The sequence below is a fragment of the Bubalus kerabau genome, chromosome 9 (genome assembly GCF_029407905.1).
Source record: "Bubalus kerabau isolate K-KA32 ecotype Philippines breed swamp buffalo chromosome 9, PCC_UOA_SB_1v2, whole genome shotgun sequence".
Classification (NCBI taxonomy): domain Eukaryota; kingdom Metazoa; phylum Chordata; class Mammalia; order Artiodactyla; family Bovidae; genus Bubalus; species Bubalus kerabau.
This window is the reverse complement of record NC_073632.1, coordinates 97,739,629-97,758,392: the sequence shown is the minus strand read 5'-3', so window position 1 is coordinate 97,758,392 and position 18,764 is coordinate 97,739,629. Positions and strand designations below refer to the sequence as shown.

At 39.3% G+C, this 18,764-nt stretch overlaps 1 protein-coding gene across 14 annotated transcripts in view; it reads left to right on the top strand.

The window, feature by feature from the left end:
• Positions 1 to 18,764, top strand: part of SYNE1 (spectrin repeat containing nuclear envelope protein 1) — a 495,794-nt gene that overhangs the window by 94,745 nt on the left and 382,285 nt on the right. For 13 of the 14 annotated variants that reach the window (XM_055536003.1, XM_055535999.1, XM_055535996.1 and 10 more), the window contains exon 4: positions 15,760 to 15,855. The exons of the other annotated variant lie outside the window; for it this stretch is intronic. In XM_055536003.1, coding sequence (XP_055391978.1) covers positions 15,760 to 15,855 — 96 coding nt within the window. The remainder of the gene's footprint in view (positions 1 to 15,759; positions 15,856 to 18,764) is intronic. 14 annotated transcript variants of the gene reach the window in all.

The window sequence follows — 18,764 nt, the reverse complement described above, 5'->3', positions numbered from 1 at the left end:
ATACAACAAAGTGAATCAACCGTATGTTTACATAGACCCTCCTCCTTTTGAATCTCCTCCCCCACTCCTCACGCCCCATCCGCCTAGGTCACTGAGCACTGGGCTGATCTCCCTTTGCTATATGGCAGGTTCCCATAGCTATCTGTTTTACCTTTTAATGATACAGAGATATCTTCCCTAGCCTCTGGTTTTCAGTCATAGAGCAGGCCCCAAACCATACTTAGAATAAAAATGCTTCTCATTAGAGAAGGAACCACAGAGAGGCAATTTGATCTGCCTCAAGGTCTTTTCTTATCCTCTAGAGATTCAGGAGCCAACTTTTCTTCTTCCTTCTTGCTTATTAAATACCAAAGGCCAGTGGTTTGTCCTGTAACTGACAGTCTGCTCCAAGGATGGAGCCCTAATTGCTGTCAGCCTTGAAACAACCTGGTGTTTTGTAATTTGTTGGGTCAGATTGAGTCCGGTTTGGTGTACTATTTGTGTTCATTTACTTTGTCCAGTAAATATGCAGCCGGCTTAGACCCGCTATTAGTCAACTGTGGCCATAGACTATGTGGCTTAAACCAGGAAAATTTATTTCTTGAAATTCTGGAGACTGGGAAGTTCAAGATCAGTGTGTTGACTGATTCAGTTCCCAGTTCTCTAAAAATGAGAAAGGACAAAGGTGCTAAATTGGCAGGAAAAAGAAAAGTTTCAACTTTTTTCTAGAATGCAAGTTGTAAATATTTTGCAGGATCTCTATTGCCTGAGATATTGTTTACAAGTCATGAGGATTTTTATGGATTTAAACTAGGATGATAAACCATCTCACCCTAAATTCTGTGATAATGCCTTACTACTGTAATGCCTTCTTTAAAAGTCAAAGTTTCATAGTTTGTGTAAGCAGACTAAACAAAAATAAATAACGCTTTTATTTTAAAGAACAATTTAGAAGATTTCTTATTTAGAAAGAAAGCTTCATATGTCAATTATATTTCAATAAATTGCAAGAAAACTGTAGTATCTGTTTTCTCAAAATCTTTTTTGGAAATTGACCTTTTCCAAAAACAAGTGGTGACAGGTTTAAGAGCTATAATGTTGAATTGAGAAGCAAGAAAATTTCCTCTTCTGTCCTGTGATCATTTAGTCTTGGCTACATGGGAGATGTCCAAAAGATGCTTCACGGACATGAATTTGGGGAGGCTTTTTATTTCAGTTTTGTCCTAGTCTGCTTTTCTCAGTTGCAAATAAGTAAAGTAATTAATGCTAATTAAATAAAAGAATAAACTCTTTCATGGATGACATTTTATTCGATTGCAACAATTCTTTATAAATATTTTGACAAGAGTATGAAGTGATAGGGTGCAAATGAGAGAGCAATCTGTTTTCAAAAAAACATGCTTTTCTCAAAACAAAACTTTTATTAAAAGTAAGAAAAAAACCTGATAATTTTCTGTAGATTGTTCAAACTTGTGGATATAGTTATCAGTTTTTGTAAAATATTATAGATTGCTGTTTTCAGATTGAACACTCTATGCTTCTGTGATTATGCTAAGCATTGTGAGTCACAAATTATCGATACAGTGTGATATAACATTAGCAAATGTTAGTGAATTCTGTTTATTTCATATGCCTGGTACTTCCTTTCAGGAAGGGAGTTTCATATTTAAACATGGACCCTATAATTTTCTTCCTTTTTAAGAAGAAACCTGACTCTTTCTGTTCTATTTGCTCTGTCAGTGAAAGAAGGTAGGGTATTTGTTTTTTAATTAGCCCAATATCAATCCATATAATAGTTTTTCAAAGTTAGCTCCTGATTTGGCACTAGCTATCACCGCTCATTGCTAAATATCTTTCTAAATTCCAGGGCCGCTGTTCATTGAACTCTTATCCATGTGCCAATTACTGCACCTTAGCTACTTTATCTTTTATTTAAATCTCACAACAACAATCAAATATAAGTATTATTTTCACCACGTTATAGATTGTGAACCCGAAACTTAGAGTTAGTTAATAAGCTCAAAGTCATATAACAAGTAGGTAGAAAACTAGATTTCAGTCCCAGGACTACAAAGTTTGGGCACTAATCACTGTGTTATATGCCCATGCTTCATTTGATGAACTATTCATGTAGCAAATACTTTTCAAGCACCTCTTATGTGCTACAGATTGTGGGTACTATGGTGAACAAAAACAGCTATAATCCATGCTATCATGGAACTGACGCTGTAGCAGAAGAGACAGCAATTACAGATGTGTGTGAGTGTGCGTGTGTGTGTGTGTGTGTGTGTGAAATCCCACGCGTGGGGAAGTCAAGGGTGTTAGGGAGCACAGGGCAATTGCAACCAACCACTCAAGTAACCTGATGGAGGACCATAGGTTTTCAGAGGAAGAAACGTCTGGAACCTGAGAAATGTCTCGAGATTGGCTAGGTAAAGGAGCTAATGTTTTCAAAAGTTTAGGGTAAGAAAGAGCTTGGTACAGTAAAGGAAATGGAGGAAGCTCAGAATACCTACAAATACAGGTTCCAGAGATGGGTTGGCGACAGAGAGAACTGAGACTCAATCGAAGGTCAGTCGTTAAACAGGTTCGGATGCTGTGTTATTGGCACTGGGACACATTAAAGAATCTTAGGAAAAAGATATGGTCACTCTGGGCTAAACCCCTCTCTCAGTCTTGTTCTCTCTGTCTTTCTCCCTCCCTCCCTCCTTTCTTCTTCCGCTCATCTCTCTCTCCCGCCCCCTCTCTCATTTCCCCACACCCTCTCACATAAACAAGTAAAAGTGAAGTTGGAGTGAACTTGCAGTAAGTCAGATGAGAGGTGAGGATACTCTGGACTGAAACAGTGCTGGGGGGATGGAGAAAAGTGGATACATTGAAAAGTGTTATCTAGGAGTGGATTTGATACAATTGAGTCATTCCTGGGAAGGTTGGGGGAGAAGGAGTCAAGAATGACTTCTAAATTTCTGTCTTGAACAAATGATTAGGATCATTTACAAAGACAGAGAATATAAGACTTTGGGGAAAAGCTAATGGGTTCAACTACAGATGGAGAAATTAACTTGGTAGAGATGGACCCATTTGATTTGGCAATTCGGAAGTCATTAGCCATCACTGGGAGTGACCAAGTCATGGCAGAAACCCAACTCTAGCAAATTGATGAGTAAACGAGAGGGGAAGATGTTAGGATCTGAGTGTGTATTACGTGTTCAGGAGTATTAGCTAAAGTAGAACATAGGATCGGGTAAGAGCTGTTTCGATAAAGAGTGGTCCTAAGCGTGTGTTTATGGAAGGGAAAGCTCAAGAACTGGTGGAGAGGGATAGGCTGATAAAGAAAGAAGACAAGATTATTTTAAGACACAAGTCTCCTGAGAAAGCATGGTGGGGAGAAAATCTGGAGCACAGGTAGAGGGTGGGTATTTCCACAAAGATAAAGAATACTTCCACCAAAGTCCCCATCTCTGAGGCCAGAGTGGTGATGGGAAGGAGGGTGTGGATGTGCCTAAGTTTGAGATGGGGGAGAGAGAAACACCGAGTGGGGTGGACTTGAATTTGAGGGGATTCCCACCTGAAGACTGCATGCAGGTTTTTTAGGTCTAACACAATAGTCTACCTTTCTGAGCAGACAAATTTATGAAAAACATTTTTTAAACCGACAGTTAAAATGTGCTATACTGAGTGAAATAAGTCAGAAAAAGAAAAACAGATACTGTATATTAATGCATGTATACGGAATCTACAAAAATTGTATTGATGAACCTATTTGCAGAAGGGGAATAGAGACACAGATGCAGAGAACAGACTTTGGACACAGCGGGGGAAGGAGAGGATGGGAAGAATTGAGAGAGTAGCACTGAAGCATATACATTGTCATATACATATGCATTACATTACATTACATATACATTATCGTATGAAATGGGAAGTTGCTGCATAGCACAGGGAACTCAACTTGGTGCTCTGTGACAACCTGGAAGGGTGGAATAGGGTAGGGAGGAGGGGGAGGTTTAAAAGGGAAGGGGCGTATGTAAACTTATGGCTGATTCATGTTAATGTATGGCAGAAGCCAGCACAATATTGTAAACACTTATTCTCCAATGAAAAAGAAATTAAAAAAAAGAACTAAATAAATGTGTTCTTTCACATTTTAAAATGTAGCTATCATGGCAAATTTCTAAATTTTAAGCAAGATTCAAAAGCTATTGTATAGTGTCACATTGGCCCCCAAAGATACCAGTTTAAAGATGTGTTTTCCAAAAATATCTCCCCTGAAGTTTTACTTTTAATTAGGAAAAGATAGTATAAATAATCTTAAAATTAACATTGGCTACACTCTGTCATCAAATGGTTATAGTTTCACTTTTCTGTAAATTTGTCAAATGGAATAGAATATCTGTATTTAAATACCTTGGATTCATTCTTTATAATATATGGCTTTGAAATAAATATATGGTTTGACACTAAGTCCTTTGGGAATAAAGATAGGTCTGAAACAGCCATTGTTTCTTGTTTCTATAAAAGGAGCATCTCTTTCAGGATGCAATAAACAACCCACTCCATGTCTGCCAGACTTAGATCTAAGGGGCTGTGAAGGATAAGAACTGAACACTCTAAGTACCAACTCTCGGATGACCTCAGTCATGAGCATCTCCTCGCTTTTTAGATGAGCTGGGAAAAAAGCACCATTAACATTATTTACATTCTGTGTGAGTTTGCCATAACAAAGTGCAACATACTGGGTACCTTCAAATGAGAAATTTATTATCTCACCGTCCTCAAGGTTAGGCAGCCATGCCACCCTCTGAGACTCTGGGCAGAATTCTTTGACTCTTCCTCGCCTCAGGTGGTAGCCTGGAGTATATGGGATTCCTTAGTTTGCAGCTGCATTAGTCCAATCTTTGCCCCTGTGCCTGTGTGAGACTGTCCAAATTTCCCCTTTATATAAGGACATTGGTCATATTGGATTAGGACCCCTCCCCGCCATGACCTCATTTTATCTTGATCACTTCTCTGAAGATCCCACTTCCAAATAAAACCACATCCCAAGGTAGACTTCCATGTATCGTGGAGGGAGCACACAGTTCAACCCATAATAGGTTCTATTAAGAGCACATTTTGAGACCAAGTCAAATACATAGACTCCTTTTAAAGGAACACTTTTGACACTCCATGCTTTTCAATAATCCATACTAGTAATGACTTTGATCAACATCCTCACAGACAAAATATCACTTCAGTGGCTGCTTTTGTTCTTCTTCAGTTGTCTTTCCACCACTGGTATTAAAAGATAATATGGAAATGTTCAAAATTGAAATTTGATCCTTCGGTTTCTTGTACTCAATTTGGTGGGACTATTAATGAACTAAGATGAGATTAAAGAGACAAGGAGGAAAAAGTAAATGTAATAATACACCCCAGAAACAATTCTTTAGTTGATTTTGTAAAACTATTTTGGTAATCCTAAACATACTAATAAATTGTTTCCAAATATGCAACTAAAAGATTAAAAAGAAAATCGTCATTTCAAAATAAATGGCATTTATTAAGAATTGGATATGACTGAGCAACCAACGTTTTGTGCTTCCCTGGTGGCTCAGACAGTAAAGAATCTGTCTGCAATGTGGAAGCCCAGGGTTCTGTCCCTGGGTTGGGAAGATACCCTGAAGAAGGGAATGGCAACCCACTCCAATATTCTTGCTTGGAGAATTCCATGGACAGAGGAGCCTGGAGGGCTACAGTCCATGGGATTGCAAAGAATCGGACATGACCGAGCAACTAACATTAACATTAATTTGTTAATAACAGAGATGTAGACATAGCAAAGTTTATGCAAATTGCCAAACGTTTTGATAACGTTTATCAAAGTTCCCTCTTTTAGAAATATTTTTTCTTAATACATTTATTTGATAAATCTTTTAAAATGTTATTTGATATGCTTAGCAAGATTCTAGATACTGAGACTGCAACAGTGAACAAAACAAGAGGAGTAACCCTTTCACTGTGATGCTTTTATCCCATTTGGGGAGAAGGACGGGAGAGAAAGAAAATAGCTCTTCTCTTGAGAATAGACTGAAGAGGACAAAGGATGAAGGAAGGAGATAAGGTAGGAGATTGTTGGGTCATTCGGGTGAGAGAGGACTGGCTTGGACCAAGATCATTGCTGTGGAGGTGGTAAGAAATGGCTGGATTCTGGGTGAATTTTGAAAATAAAGTCAACAATTTGTTGATGAATCAGCTGTGGAGTATGAACAGAGATGGGTAAAGGATAACTCCAGCTTCATCCTGAATAAAACAAATAACTTGAGGAGTATGCTTCTTTTAAACTATATAATGAAAAAGAAAGATTACATGTGAAAGTTGTTAAGAGCAGTTTTTCAAGCAGATTTAAAGTTGAGCTGGAGGGCAAAGTTACTGCCTTTGGGATATTTATTCCAAATCGAATTAAATAATTAAGGAAATGGAAATATTTATGCTATCTGTCATAGGAAGCAGTAAAGAATGGGAACTATCTTCTCATTTTTGCCAAACAGAGGTGGAAAATAATCACAATAGTACTGTTAAAAGGGAGAGAAGGATAAACAGATTATGCATAACATTTTTTTTAATTACTTCACTTTGTTTCTGGAGATATTGGTAATGTCTAATTAGATTTTCTGAATAAGATGACAGAACCTTTTAGATGTTGAATTAATTTTCTCTGGCTCCTGTCAGTGGTTGTAATCACAGTTTTACTCATCTAGTCCAGCTGTTTCTGCATTTTTAGACAGTTTTGTGTGGTGGGCTCCTTGCCAACCATTGGGGGGTAACTTGCTCCATATCTGCAGGTCAACCTCACTTCCCTTCCCACTCTCCTCTCTGTTCCTGTTGTTGAGTTTATTGTCCCTGCCCATCAGATAACCGGCAGAGCACGTGAACATGCTCAACTGGTCCTGGGATGGGATGTCTCCCCATGCCCTGTTTCTCAGCCTGTTATATAGCTCCCACCTGGAACTCATGTAAACCAGAGGCAGGAGTGATTTCATCTCACTCGCTGCCGAAGTGAGAAGCCTTTGTGTAAACAGAAGTGTTGAGGTACACAGAATACACCTTGAGATCCAGCCTTTGCTTTCAGACATCTTTATATACTGCACAGAAGGCCATCTGGGGAATATCTCAGGCCGTCATTACACATCATGGTCAGCAAGCCTGATCGTGCCCAGCAGCATGTGTGTTTCAACTGGAGTGAAGCATTATCTGTGCTCCAGACTTTTCGTTTAGGTCTTTTCCAGTTCAGTTTTATTGGTATTGCTAGATATGTATAAATCACAAATTTTAAAGCCTGAGATATGTATTTAGGAGTTTAAAGTAAAATGCTATAAGTTTTATATTATTAAATGCACAGACATGGTCACAGGGGGACATGGTGTGAGTGGGGCTGATTTGTGTCTATTCCAATGTATATGTATACACATATGCCTCAGTATTTCTATACATTTCAAAATGGTCACTGCAATAATCTAGTTATTGTTACCATAAAAAGACATTATACAGTTATTGACTATTTTCCTCACACTGTACATTTCACACCTATGACTCATTTATTTTGTAAATAGAAGTTTGTACCTCTTATGCTCCCTCACCTATTTTTCTCCTTCCAAAAACCCCCTTCCCTCTTGCAGCCACCTGTTTGTTCTGTATATCTATGAATCTGTTTCTGTTTTGTTATGTTTGTTCATTTGTTTTTGTTCTTTTTTAGATTTCACTTATAAGTGAAATCATACAGTATCTGTCTTTCTCTATCTGATTTATTTCACTCAACATAATACTCTCTGGATCCATCCATGTTGTCCTAATGGGAAAAAAAAATCATTATTTTTTATGGCTGAGTAATATTCCATTGTATATTTACCATATCTTAATTCATCTCTTGATGGGCACAAACTAGAATAAATAATTCTAAGATGTATATTGAAAGACAAAAGACTCTGAATAGTCCAAACAATCCTGAGAAAGAACAAAACTGGAGGCATCATGCTCTCTAATTTCAAACTATACTGCAAAGCTGCTGCTGCTGCTGCTGCTGCTGCTAAGTCGCTTCAGTTGTGTCCGACTCTGTGTGACCCCATAGATGGCAGCCCATCAGGCTCCGCCGTCCCTGGGATTCTCCAGGCAAGAACACTGGAGTGGGTTGCCATTGCCTTCTCCAATGCATGACAGTGAAAAGTGAAAGTGAAGTCGCTCAGTTGTGTCCGACTCATAGCAACCCCATGGACTGCAGCCTACCAGGCTCCTCCATCCATGGGACTCTCCAGGCAAGAGTACTGGAGTGGGGTGCCATTGCCTTCTACAGTAATCAAAACAGTATGGTACTGGCACAAACACACACACATAGATTAATAGAACAGAATAGACAGCCCATGAATTTGAGCAAACTCTGGGAGATAGTGAAGGACAGGGGAGGCTGCAAGAGTTGGACATGACCTAGAAATTGAACACATACACACACACAGAGCCCATAAATGAATGCACATTTCTATAGGAAATTAAACTATGATAAAGGAGGTAAGGATATACAATGGAAGAATGACAGCTACTTCAATAAATAGTTTTGAGAAAACGACAGCTACGTGCAACAAAATCAAATTGGACTACTTTCTCATGTCATACATGAAAATAAATCCAAAATGGATTAAAAGCCTAAATGTAAAACTTGAAATCATAAGATTTCTAGAAGAAAACATAGGCAATCCACTCACTGACATCATTCTTAGTAGGTTTTTTTTTTTTGCTATGTCTTCTTGGACAAGGGAGACAAAAGCAAAAATAAACAAATTGGACTATCAGTTCAGTTCAGTTCAGTTCAGTCACTCAGTCATGTCCGACTCTTTGTGACCCCATGAATCTCAGCACGCCAGGCCTCCCTGTCCATCACCAACTCCTGGAGTTCACCCAGACTCACGTCCATCGAGTCAGTGATGCCATCCAGCCATGTCATCCTCTGTCGTCCCCTTCTCCTCCTGCCCCCAATCCCTCCCAGCATTAGGGTCTTTTCCAATGAGTCAACTCTTCGCATGAGGTGGCCAAGGTACTGGAGTTTCAGCTTTAGCATCATTCCTTCCAAAGAAATCCCAGGGCTGATCTCCTTCAGAATGGACTGGTTGGATCTCCTTGCAGTCCAAGGGACTCTCAAGAGTCTTCTCCAACACCACAGTTCAAAAGCATCAATTCTTCAGCGCTCAGCCTTCTTCACAGTCCAACTCTCACATCCATACATGACCACAGGAAAAACAATAGCCTTGACTAGCCAGACCTTTGTTGGCAAAGTAATGTCTCTGCTTTTGAATATGCTGTCTAGGTTGGTCATAACTTTCTTTCCAAGGAATAAGTGTCTTTTCATTTCATGGCTGCAGTCACCATCTGCAGTGATTTTGGAGCCCAAAAAAATAAAATCTGACACTGTTTCCACTGTTTCCCCATCTATTTGCCATGAAGTGATGGGACTGGATGCCATGATCTTCGTTTTCTGAATGTTGAGCTTGAAGCCAACTTTTTCACTCTCCTCTTTCACTTTCATCAAGAGGCTTTTTAGTTCCTCTTCATTTTCTGCCATAAGGGTGGTGTCATCTGCATATCTGAGGTTATTGATATTTCTCCCGGCAATCTTGATTCCAGATTGTGTTTCTTCCAGCCCAGCGTTTTTCATGATGTACTCTGCATATAAGTTAAATATCAAACTAAAAATCTTTTGTATAGTGAAGGAAATGATCAACAAAATGAAAAGATCAACTACTGAGTGGGAGAAGATACTTGAAAATGACATATCTGAGACGGGGTTAATATCCAAAATATACAAAGAACTCCTAAAACTCAATATCCAAAAAACAACATGATTGAAAAATGGGCAGAGGATCTGAATAGATGTTTCCCAAAGAAGACATACACATTGCCAGCAAGCACGTGACAAAATGCTCAAGATCGTTAATCAAGGAAATGCCAATCAAAACCATGATGAAATATCACCTCACACCCGTCACGATGGCAATTATGATTTCTATATAGTTTTAAAAATGTGAGAATTCCGTAAATTTTCATTTCATAACAAGTAGTTATGCCTTTTTTCCTCAAAATTATTCTCATATTCCTTTTTCTCTTCAGTATTGCAACTTTCTGAAAGTGAAAGTCGCTCAGTCATGTCTGACTCTGCAACCGCATGGACTGTGCAATACATGGAATTCTCCAGGCCAGAATACTGGAATGGGTAGCCTTTCCCTTCTCCAGGGGATCTTCCCAACCCAGGGATCGAACCCAAGGCAATTTTCTAGGGACATAAAATCAGCATGTGGCATAGCAAATATGATCTTCCTATATGAGTGAAAATATGAAAGTAATGGTCGATAAGGATTAAACGTGTACTAGAAGGCAATGGCACCCCACTCCAGTACTCTTGCCTGGAGAGTCCCATGGATGGAGGAGCCTGGTAGGCTGCAGTCCATGGGGTTGCTATGAGTCGGACACGACTGAGCGACTTCACTTTCACTTTCCACTTTCATGCATTGGAGAAGGCAATGGCAACCCACTCCAGTGTTCTTGCCTGGAGAATCCCAGGGACGGGGGAGCCTGGTGGGCTGCCGTCTATGGGGTCGCACAGAGTCGGACACGACTGACGAGACAGCAGCAGCAGCAGCAACACTTATAGACTAGTAAACGATCACAAGTTATTCTCATATACACAGTGACAGAGAGTAGATTATTTTTCCCCAATATAGGAATGCTCAGTAAAAGTTATGCCAAAGATCCCTGTGTTTTCTCAGATCTCATAAAGTTGAAGGAGAAATATTTGGTTTCCTTTCTTTAAGTTCTAAGAGTAAAGGAATAGATCTCATTGTATGACATTAAAGGGGCCACAAAAATAAAGGAGGAGGAGGAAAAAATTAGAGAAAAATACTCTGTGAGGTCTGTTCCACTCATGAGTTAACTACCGAGGGCACAGCCAGGATGTGCCTTTTCCCTGAGTTTCAGAGACTTTAGACAGTCCTCTGACAGCCAAAACTTAGGGCTTAAGCCTAGTTTGAGGAGAGCTTCTAGAAGGGAGTAGCCACAGAAGCCAAGTACCTCTTTATCTTTTCTTGTTTCCTCCATCTCCCTCTCCCCTCAGTCAGTACATTCCATTCTTTGAGATTCATCATGAATCTCAGATTCATCATGAGTATCTGTGGAATACCTAAATGTGATTTCCAGAGCAAAGAGTATAGTATTTCCAAACACTATACAAAACTAAGAGCTTATTGTAATTTTATCTTAATAAAAAATAGATAGCTATGGTCTTAAAATGTGCCTGGTAGATTTCTGTCTAGTGCTTGAAACTGTACATTGTCAAGCCGTCGGAACAAACCACATTATCTCTATTTTCCATTAAGTCAGGCTCCAGTGAATTACCCTCATTTCTATCTCTTCTTTTTGGCCTCTAGCACCATGACCTGAATCCTACAAAGAAATAGATTGATACTGTGAACACTTATCTATATGACAAGAGAGGCATTTTAGATGAGAGGTTTTCTATTAAAAAATTGTTTCAAAAAGTAAATGCACTATTGTCACGATAGTAAGGGTCCCCTCTAGTTGACCATTCGCTATAGATAAATGGTACTTCATACAAAACGGGGGAGCAAAACTTGTCCAATAATTGCTAGGACTTCTTATTCTAGTATAATCTTTGGTAACGTCTTTTGATAAATAAAGTGATCTTACACAGCATGTACATTATGTAAAATTGGATAGAAGTTGTAGAAATATGGAGATCATTTTCTGGGATTCATTTTTGTGAGCTCTTTGCAGTCAAAGGTTTGTTTGTTTCCTCTTTTGCTGGTTGAGGTATTAAGTCAAGAATTTATTACATACTAGGTTCTATAATTCTGTGTATTGAAAATATAATAATTGAATATTATAAATAACATAAACATTTTTATTTTAAAGAAAAATATTTTGTCCAGTTTCTAATTAGTCTGCTAATAGTCATCAGACTGCATCTCTTTACTTTGTGTAAGAAGATATTGGTGAAAAAATTTTCAGAAGCGACTCATGCTTCCTATAAAAAAAGAAAATTTTGCTTCATGTCCTTATTTTGCTTCATATTGTTCTCTCTCCAAGATTCCACAAGGTAACTTGCAGATAAGCATCACATATCTCTGTTGAGATATCTGTCTATGGGCGAGGCACTGTTCTTGGTATTAAGTGTATAAACATATATTCAACTTCCTTGTCCTCCAGAAGTCCATGATCTGAATTCCTGAGGACACGGACTTGTGAATAACTAACTGTAATGCAGTATGATTATTATAATCTGAACCATGCATTAACACAAAAGAAGTGATTTAATTCCAGTTGGAAAACTGGAAAAGATAATGTAAGACTGACTGTGTCATATAACTGACCAGGAATTTGCTAAATGGGAAAGTACGAAAGTGAGAGTATTCTAGGTATCTATGTTCTTGCGATAAAAACCACCTGCTGTTTTTTTTTTTTTTCCCCCATGCGCAGGCTAGAAACTTCATTCATTTCTTCAACAAGTTTTTAATGAGTTCCTACTGTGAATAAAACACTCAGAAACAAGATGCTTCTATGCATTGCATTGTAGTCTTGGATTGCCAAGAACCTGGAGATAATTTGTCTTTACTCATCATATATGCACCTCATTTTGAGAACCATTAGTATGGGCATAGGGCAAAGATCATTTTTTTAAGAAAACTTTGTTCATTCATTCATTCAGTCAGCCAGCAATATTTGTTGAGTGCCTGCCTTGTGTTCGACAGTGTTTAGTAGAGAACACTTACCTGGAAAGAAGGATTCAAGAATCATGTCTGTCCAGACAATTTTTTAAACAACAGAGGAGTTGGCACTGGGTTTGGTGAATGGCCACAGTCAGGAAGAAAGGAGAGCAAGAGAGGAGTAGAAGAGGCCTGTGAACCAGGCGGGCTGATCAAAAGGGCTTGGGGAGAAGCCGCTCAAGGAGAGGCCAGCAAGGCCTCGACCACCATTGCTGGAGCCAAGAAGGCCCAGTGCGGTGGGATGAGGGGTCACTGATTGTTCAGAGGTCAGTCTGGTCTGGAGGCCGCTTCTAGGAGTGGAGAAAGGGGCAGGGAGCACGTGGAGGACGGGTAGGGATGCAGGAGAACACAAATGAGCGGCAGAGGTGGGGTGAAGACCAAGTGTTCTTCAGGGACTTCCCTGGGGGTTCAGTGGTTAGGACTCCGCACATCCACTACAGGGGCCCGAGTTCAAATCCTGGTTGGGGAACTAAGATCTTCCATGTCTCGTGACATGGCAAAAAAAGGAAATGTTCTTCAAAGTAACAGAAAGTGAAGTCGCTCAGTCGTGTCTGACTCTTTGCGACCCAATGGACTGTAGCCTACCAGGCTCCTCCATCCATGTAATTTTCTAGGCAAGAGTACTGGGGTGGGTTTCTATTTCCTTCTCCAGGGGATCTTCCCAATCCAGGGATTGAAGCCAGGTCTCCCGCATTGCAGGTAGATGCATTACTGCCTAAGCCACCACCTGTGTATGCTTAAAGGCATAAAGGATGGATGCAATTTATCTTTTATTTTTGGTGTCCAATTTCGTGGAATCTTTATTATTTCATGAAAATTCCCTGCCTTGTTTAATTTTTAAAATATGTTTGCAGTTAACACAATATATGAAAACCCCCATTCGTATTTGCTTGCAGAATGTATCATGTGTTTATTAACTTTTCCCCTCATTATTTCACTGTTATTATTAGGACACAGATGGACATTTTAAAAGACAAATAGTCCATATTTTTAATGATGATATATCAGTTCAGTTCAGTTCAGTCACTCAGTAGTGTCCAACTCTTTGCGACCCCATGAACCGCAGCATACCAGGCTTCCCTGTCCATCACCAACTCCACAATTTTGACTGTTATCATATTGAATATTTTTCATTAAGAAAGGCTCATTTTATTCCTAATAATTTTATTTAAATGCTTAGCATATAAAGTCACTATTACGTTTTTGCTGTATAAATAGTAAGCAGTGTGAATAGTGGAACTTAAAAGACAAAGCTTGACAATGAAAACTCTGTTATTTTTGAACATGTATTTCACAGCATGAGAACATAATGTATTCAGCTATTCATTTTATAAACAGAAAAATGCATTTAAAATTAGAATTGTGCCATTCAGAGCCAGTAATTCATGCAGTCATAAGAGAAATATAAATGTGCCATTATCAGTGGGTAGAGAAAAAATCATGTTTCAATAAAACATTTGGTGATTAAATATCTCTGAAAAAAACTTTCTTTCTAGAAAATAAAGAAAGACAATTGAAAGTCAGGTATACAGCATTAGGCTTTTAACACGATCAGGGAGAATTAGAAAATTACAGAGCATGAATCTGCTATAGACTTCTTTGAAATTCATCTTTTGTGAGAAATCTGAGGTCACCTAACTTCTGTTGACCATCAACTTTAAGCATCACTTTTTTGCTTCCTTCTGAGCCAAAAGATACCTTAATCCAAGATTTCATAAACTCTAGTATATGTGTGTGTGCTAAATCACTTCAGTTGTGTCCAACTCTTTGCGACCCTGTGGACTGAAGCCCTTCAGACTCCTCTGTCCATAAGATTCTCCAGGCAAGAATACTGGAATGAGTTGCCATGCCCTCCTTCAGGAGATCTTCTTGACTCGGGGATCAAACCTAGGTTTCCTGCATTGCAGGCAGATTCTTTACCATCTGAGCCATCAGGGAAGCCCAGGTATTACGATAACCTTTGTAAAATAATAAAAATTCCCTGTGAATTAAGTATGGGCTTATTTTTCCAGTAGTGGTGTAGATTTGCCCTGATCAGCCTGTACTCTTGAGCTTACGATCATTTGGGTTCAATGCCACACAGTGAGAGAGGGTTTGCAGGATTTGCCAGCTTGTGAAACAGAACTGTTGTGTCCAGCTAACCCACAGGAGAGTCAATCTGCCACCCTGGCTAAGCTAACAGTGTCCCCCCAGCAGGTCCCTGAGCTAACAAGGTTACCTTGGAGAGAATGTTCATAGAAACTTGGCACCTGCCTCAGTCCAGCAGTATGCTCACTCAGGTAAGGAGGTTGCTCCAGTTTATCTGGGGTACCTCCTGTTCCCTGCTTACATCCTGTTTTAACCCCTCTCTTATCTTTTATGTTAATAGCACCCTCTTTCCCTCCTGTATCCCACACCATCTCTCTCTTGTCAACACTCCCTCTCTATGGACTTCCCATGGTGGTCTAGTGGTTAAGAATCCACCTGCCAATGCAGGGGAGACAGGTCTGATCCCTGGTGTTGGAAGATTCCATGTGGTGCAGAGCAGCTAAGCCCATGGGCCACAACTGCTGAAGCCCGAGTACCCTAGAGCCCTGCTCTGCAGCAAGAGAAGCCACCATCGTTAGAAGCCAGCACCAGAACCAGAGTAGCCCCCGCTCGCCATAACTAGAAAAAATCCATGGAGCAGCAACCAAGCTCCGGAGCAGTCAAAAATAAATAAAGAATGAAAGGAAGAAAATTTTAAAAAATACTCCCTTTCTAAACAACATTGGTGTGTACGTAAAAACCCAAACAGGAGGTTTTTTGAATGTTAAGTTTATCTCCAAAAGGTCATTTTTCTCTTTGCATCTATCAAAATTGATTGCCAATCACATCCTTAATAAAGGACTTTGACATTTAGACACTTTTCACCAGATTTCACCGCAGTGAGTACCAAATGTCTGCCAGAGAGGGAGAGACGCATTTTTTGCATTAACTCATTTTTTAAATTTTATAGCGGAAACCCCCAATGGTGGTAGATGATCTTTTTGAAGACATGAAAGATGGTGTGAAGCTACTTGCTCTGCTGGAAGTCCTGTCTGGGCAGAAACTGGTAAGGATGTTTTCTGTGACCAGATTTGTCAAAGTATTCCCATTTGGAATTTGGGGAGTGTAGATTGGGGAGTGTAAAGGGTGCTACCCATGTAAAAGTTTTTCTCTTTTGTAGTTGGTAATACATAGGAAACACTAGTCTATCGGTCACTTCTGGGAGCAAGGAATAATTTTTCTTTTTTGTACCCGGATACCTGTAGTAGCTTTAAAACATTATGTATAGTAGTAGCAACTTACAAGTAAAGGTAAAGAGCTTAACTCTTTAAAGGTAAAGAGGTTAACTGCTGCATCTGTGCGGTATCCAGGAAGATAAGTTGGAAATTAATATCTAACACATTTTAAGTGCTTACTTTCCATTTGGAAAGGATTGTTGGTCCAGTTGTTTCCATAGTATTGAAAATTAAGCTTGAAAGCAGCATGGCATTTTTCATCCATTGGTGGCCATTCTCCATCATCAGTCGTTTGTAATGGGAACAGCGTGTTCAGAACCATTTGATTTTATGTTCAGCAGAACTAGCAAAGTGAAAAACAAATTGCCACTGACCTATAAAGTGTCTTTTTCTGCATTACTAAAATAATAAAATATTTAGTTCTTTCTGGCTTATGGTTTTTTTTTTTTTCCATTTTGGAATAGTAGAGAAGTAGTTTGCAAACATAAATTATTTATGTGACATTTCCCATAATTTTTAAAAGGAGCTCAGGAAATAATCTTCAGAATATTGTATAACACGCTAGACATAGTGTCCAAAATTAGATGTACTCATTTTTTCTTAATCTGTTGCATCTTGACAAAGAGCTGCTGGATCATTGTTTCTTGGATAATTGAGGTTTTTAAAGTGTTTTTGCCTGGTCATAAATTTCCAGTTAATTTCATGTAGGAGTCTTCAACATAGCTTTTATAAATGTAAGATAGTTGTTTGTTGAAAAATACAAACTGATGATTTTTGTGTAAGTCATTATCTACTTGCATTCATATTACAGCAGAGGCTTCTGGTGAGCCATCTCAGCTCACCTCTGATCTAGCCACGGCAGAGGTGGACACAACCCACACCCTCCATCAGCATCTCAACTCAAGCTCTGACAACACCTGTCTGAATTTCTGCCCCCAGGGCTTTTATCAAAGCCACAGATTGCACAAGGCAACCCTGAAGTGTGGGAAAGTTAATGGTTTCAAAGGGGATGGGAGTCTGTGAATAAAAACTCCAGCCTGCCATTTGTAGGAGGGACAATTTCAAGGCTTATTTCACACATCAGGGCATGCTCCATTGGATCTGCAGCAGAGCTGAGCCCCAGTTGCCCACTGAGGAGACCCTCAACAGCACACTGAACTATTATAGATGATTGTTAATTAATTTTTATTCCTTCCTTCTCTCACTCTCCATGCGTCCTCACTCTTGCTACCTGGGATCATCTCCCTAGTCAATGCATGCACCCATGTTCTTATCTCAGGCTCCGCTTTGGGAGAAATCAAACAAGACACATGTGACAATCCAATTTGCAATCAACAGATGTATGCATGAGCTAAATAAACTGGATTAGCATTAGGATGTGAGAGTCATTGAACTGAAACATTTACCTCCTTGATGGTCAGGTGTAACTAGCCATATTTATGTGTCCTCCTGAATTAACCTATTTACTTATATGAAGGAAACTTCATTATAATTCAAACAAGATTTAAGAAGTGTCTCATTCAAAGTGTCATTATAATTGTGCCACTCTACTTGGCCAACAGTATACAGAAACCTTGATGGGCATTACCTACCAAGCTAAATGAATCTAGAGAAAGTATACATTTTGACATAATAATTCTACTTCTGTTTAAGTGCCCTTGTAAGTGCCATGGTAAGAATTTTAGAATCTTGAAGCTAGAAGCAATTTCAGAAAGAATCTGAGCATTCTTATTTAACACAGAGGAAACTGGGACATAGAAATACAGTTTCTGGTTTAAATTTCAACATTCAAAAAAAGATCATGGCATCCAGTCCTATCACTTCATGGCAGATAGATGGGGAAAATGTGGAAACAGTGTCACGTTTCCTTTTCTTGGACTCTAAAATCACTGCAGACAGTGACTGCAGCCATGAAATTAAAAAGTCGCTTGTTTCTTGGAACAATAGCTGTGACAAACCTTGACAGTGTGTTAAAAAGCAGACACATCGCTTTGACCACAAAGGTCCATCTAGTCAAAGCTATAGTTTTTCATGTATGGGTATGAGAGTTGGACAGTAAAGAAGGCTGAGCACTGAACAATTGATGCTTTCAAACTGTGCTGCTAGAGAAGACTCTTGAGAGTCCCTTGGACTGCAAGGAGATCAAACCAGTCAATCCTAAAGGAAATCAACCCTGAATATTCATTGGAAGAACTGTTGCAGAAGCTGAAGCTCCAATGCTTTGGCCACCTGATGCAAAGAGCCGAATCACTGGAAAAGACCCTGTTGTTGGGAAAAATTGAGAGCAAGAGTAGAAGGGGACAACAGAGGATGAGATGGTTGGATGGCACCCCTGACTCAACGGACATGAGTCTGAGCAAACTCTAGGAGATGATAGTGAGGGACAGGGGAGCCTGGCATGCTGCAGGTCATGGGGTCGCAAAGAGTCGGACATGACTTAGTGACTGAACAAAAACAAAATTAATTAATTAATTAATTAATTTGGCTGTGCCATGCAGCATGCAGGATTTTAGATCCCAGACTAGGGATCAGATCCATATCCCCTGCAGTGGAAGCGTGGTGTCTTAACCACTGGACTTCCAGGGAAGTCCCTTTCATTATTTATTTTTATTAAGCCCTTCAAAATTCTGAATTGCATAGAAGGAAATTACTCTGAAATTATAAATATAACTTGGTGATCATTATTTAAATTTTGTACATGTGGGCATTTTGATCCAGGATCACATTAAGATGAAAAGCA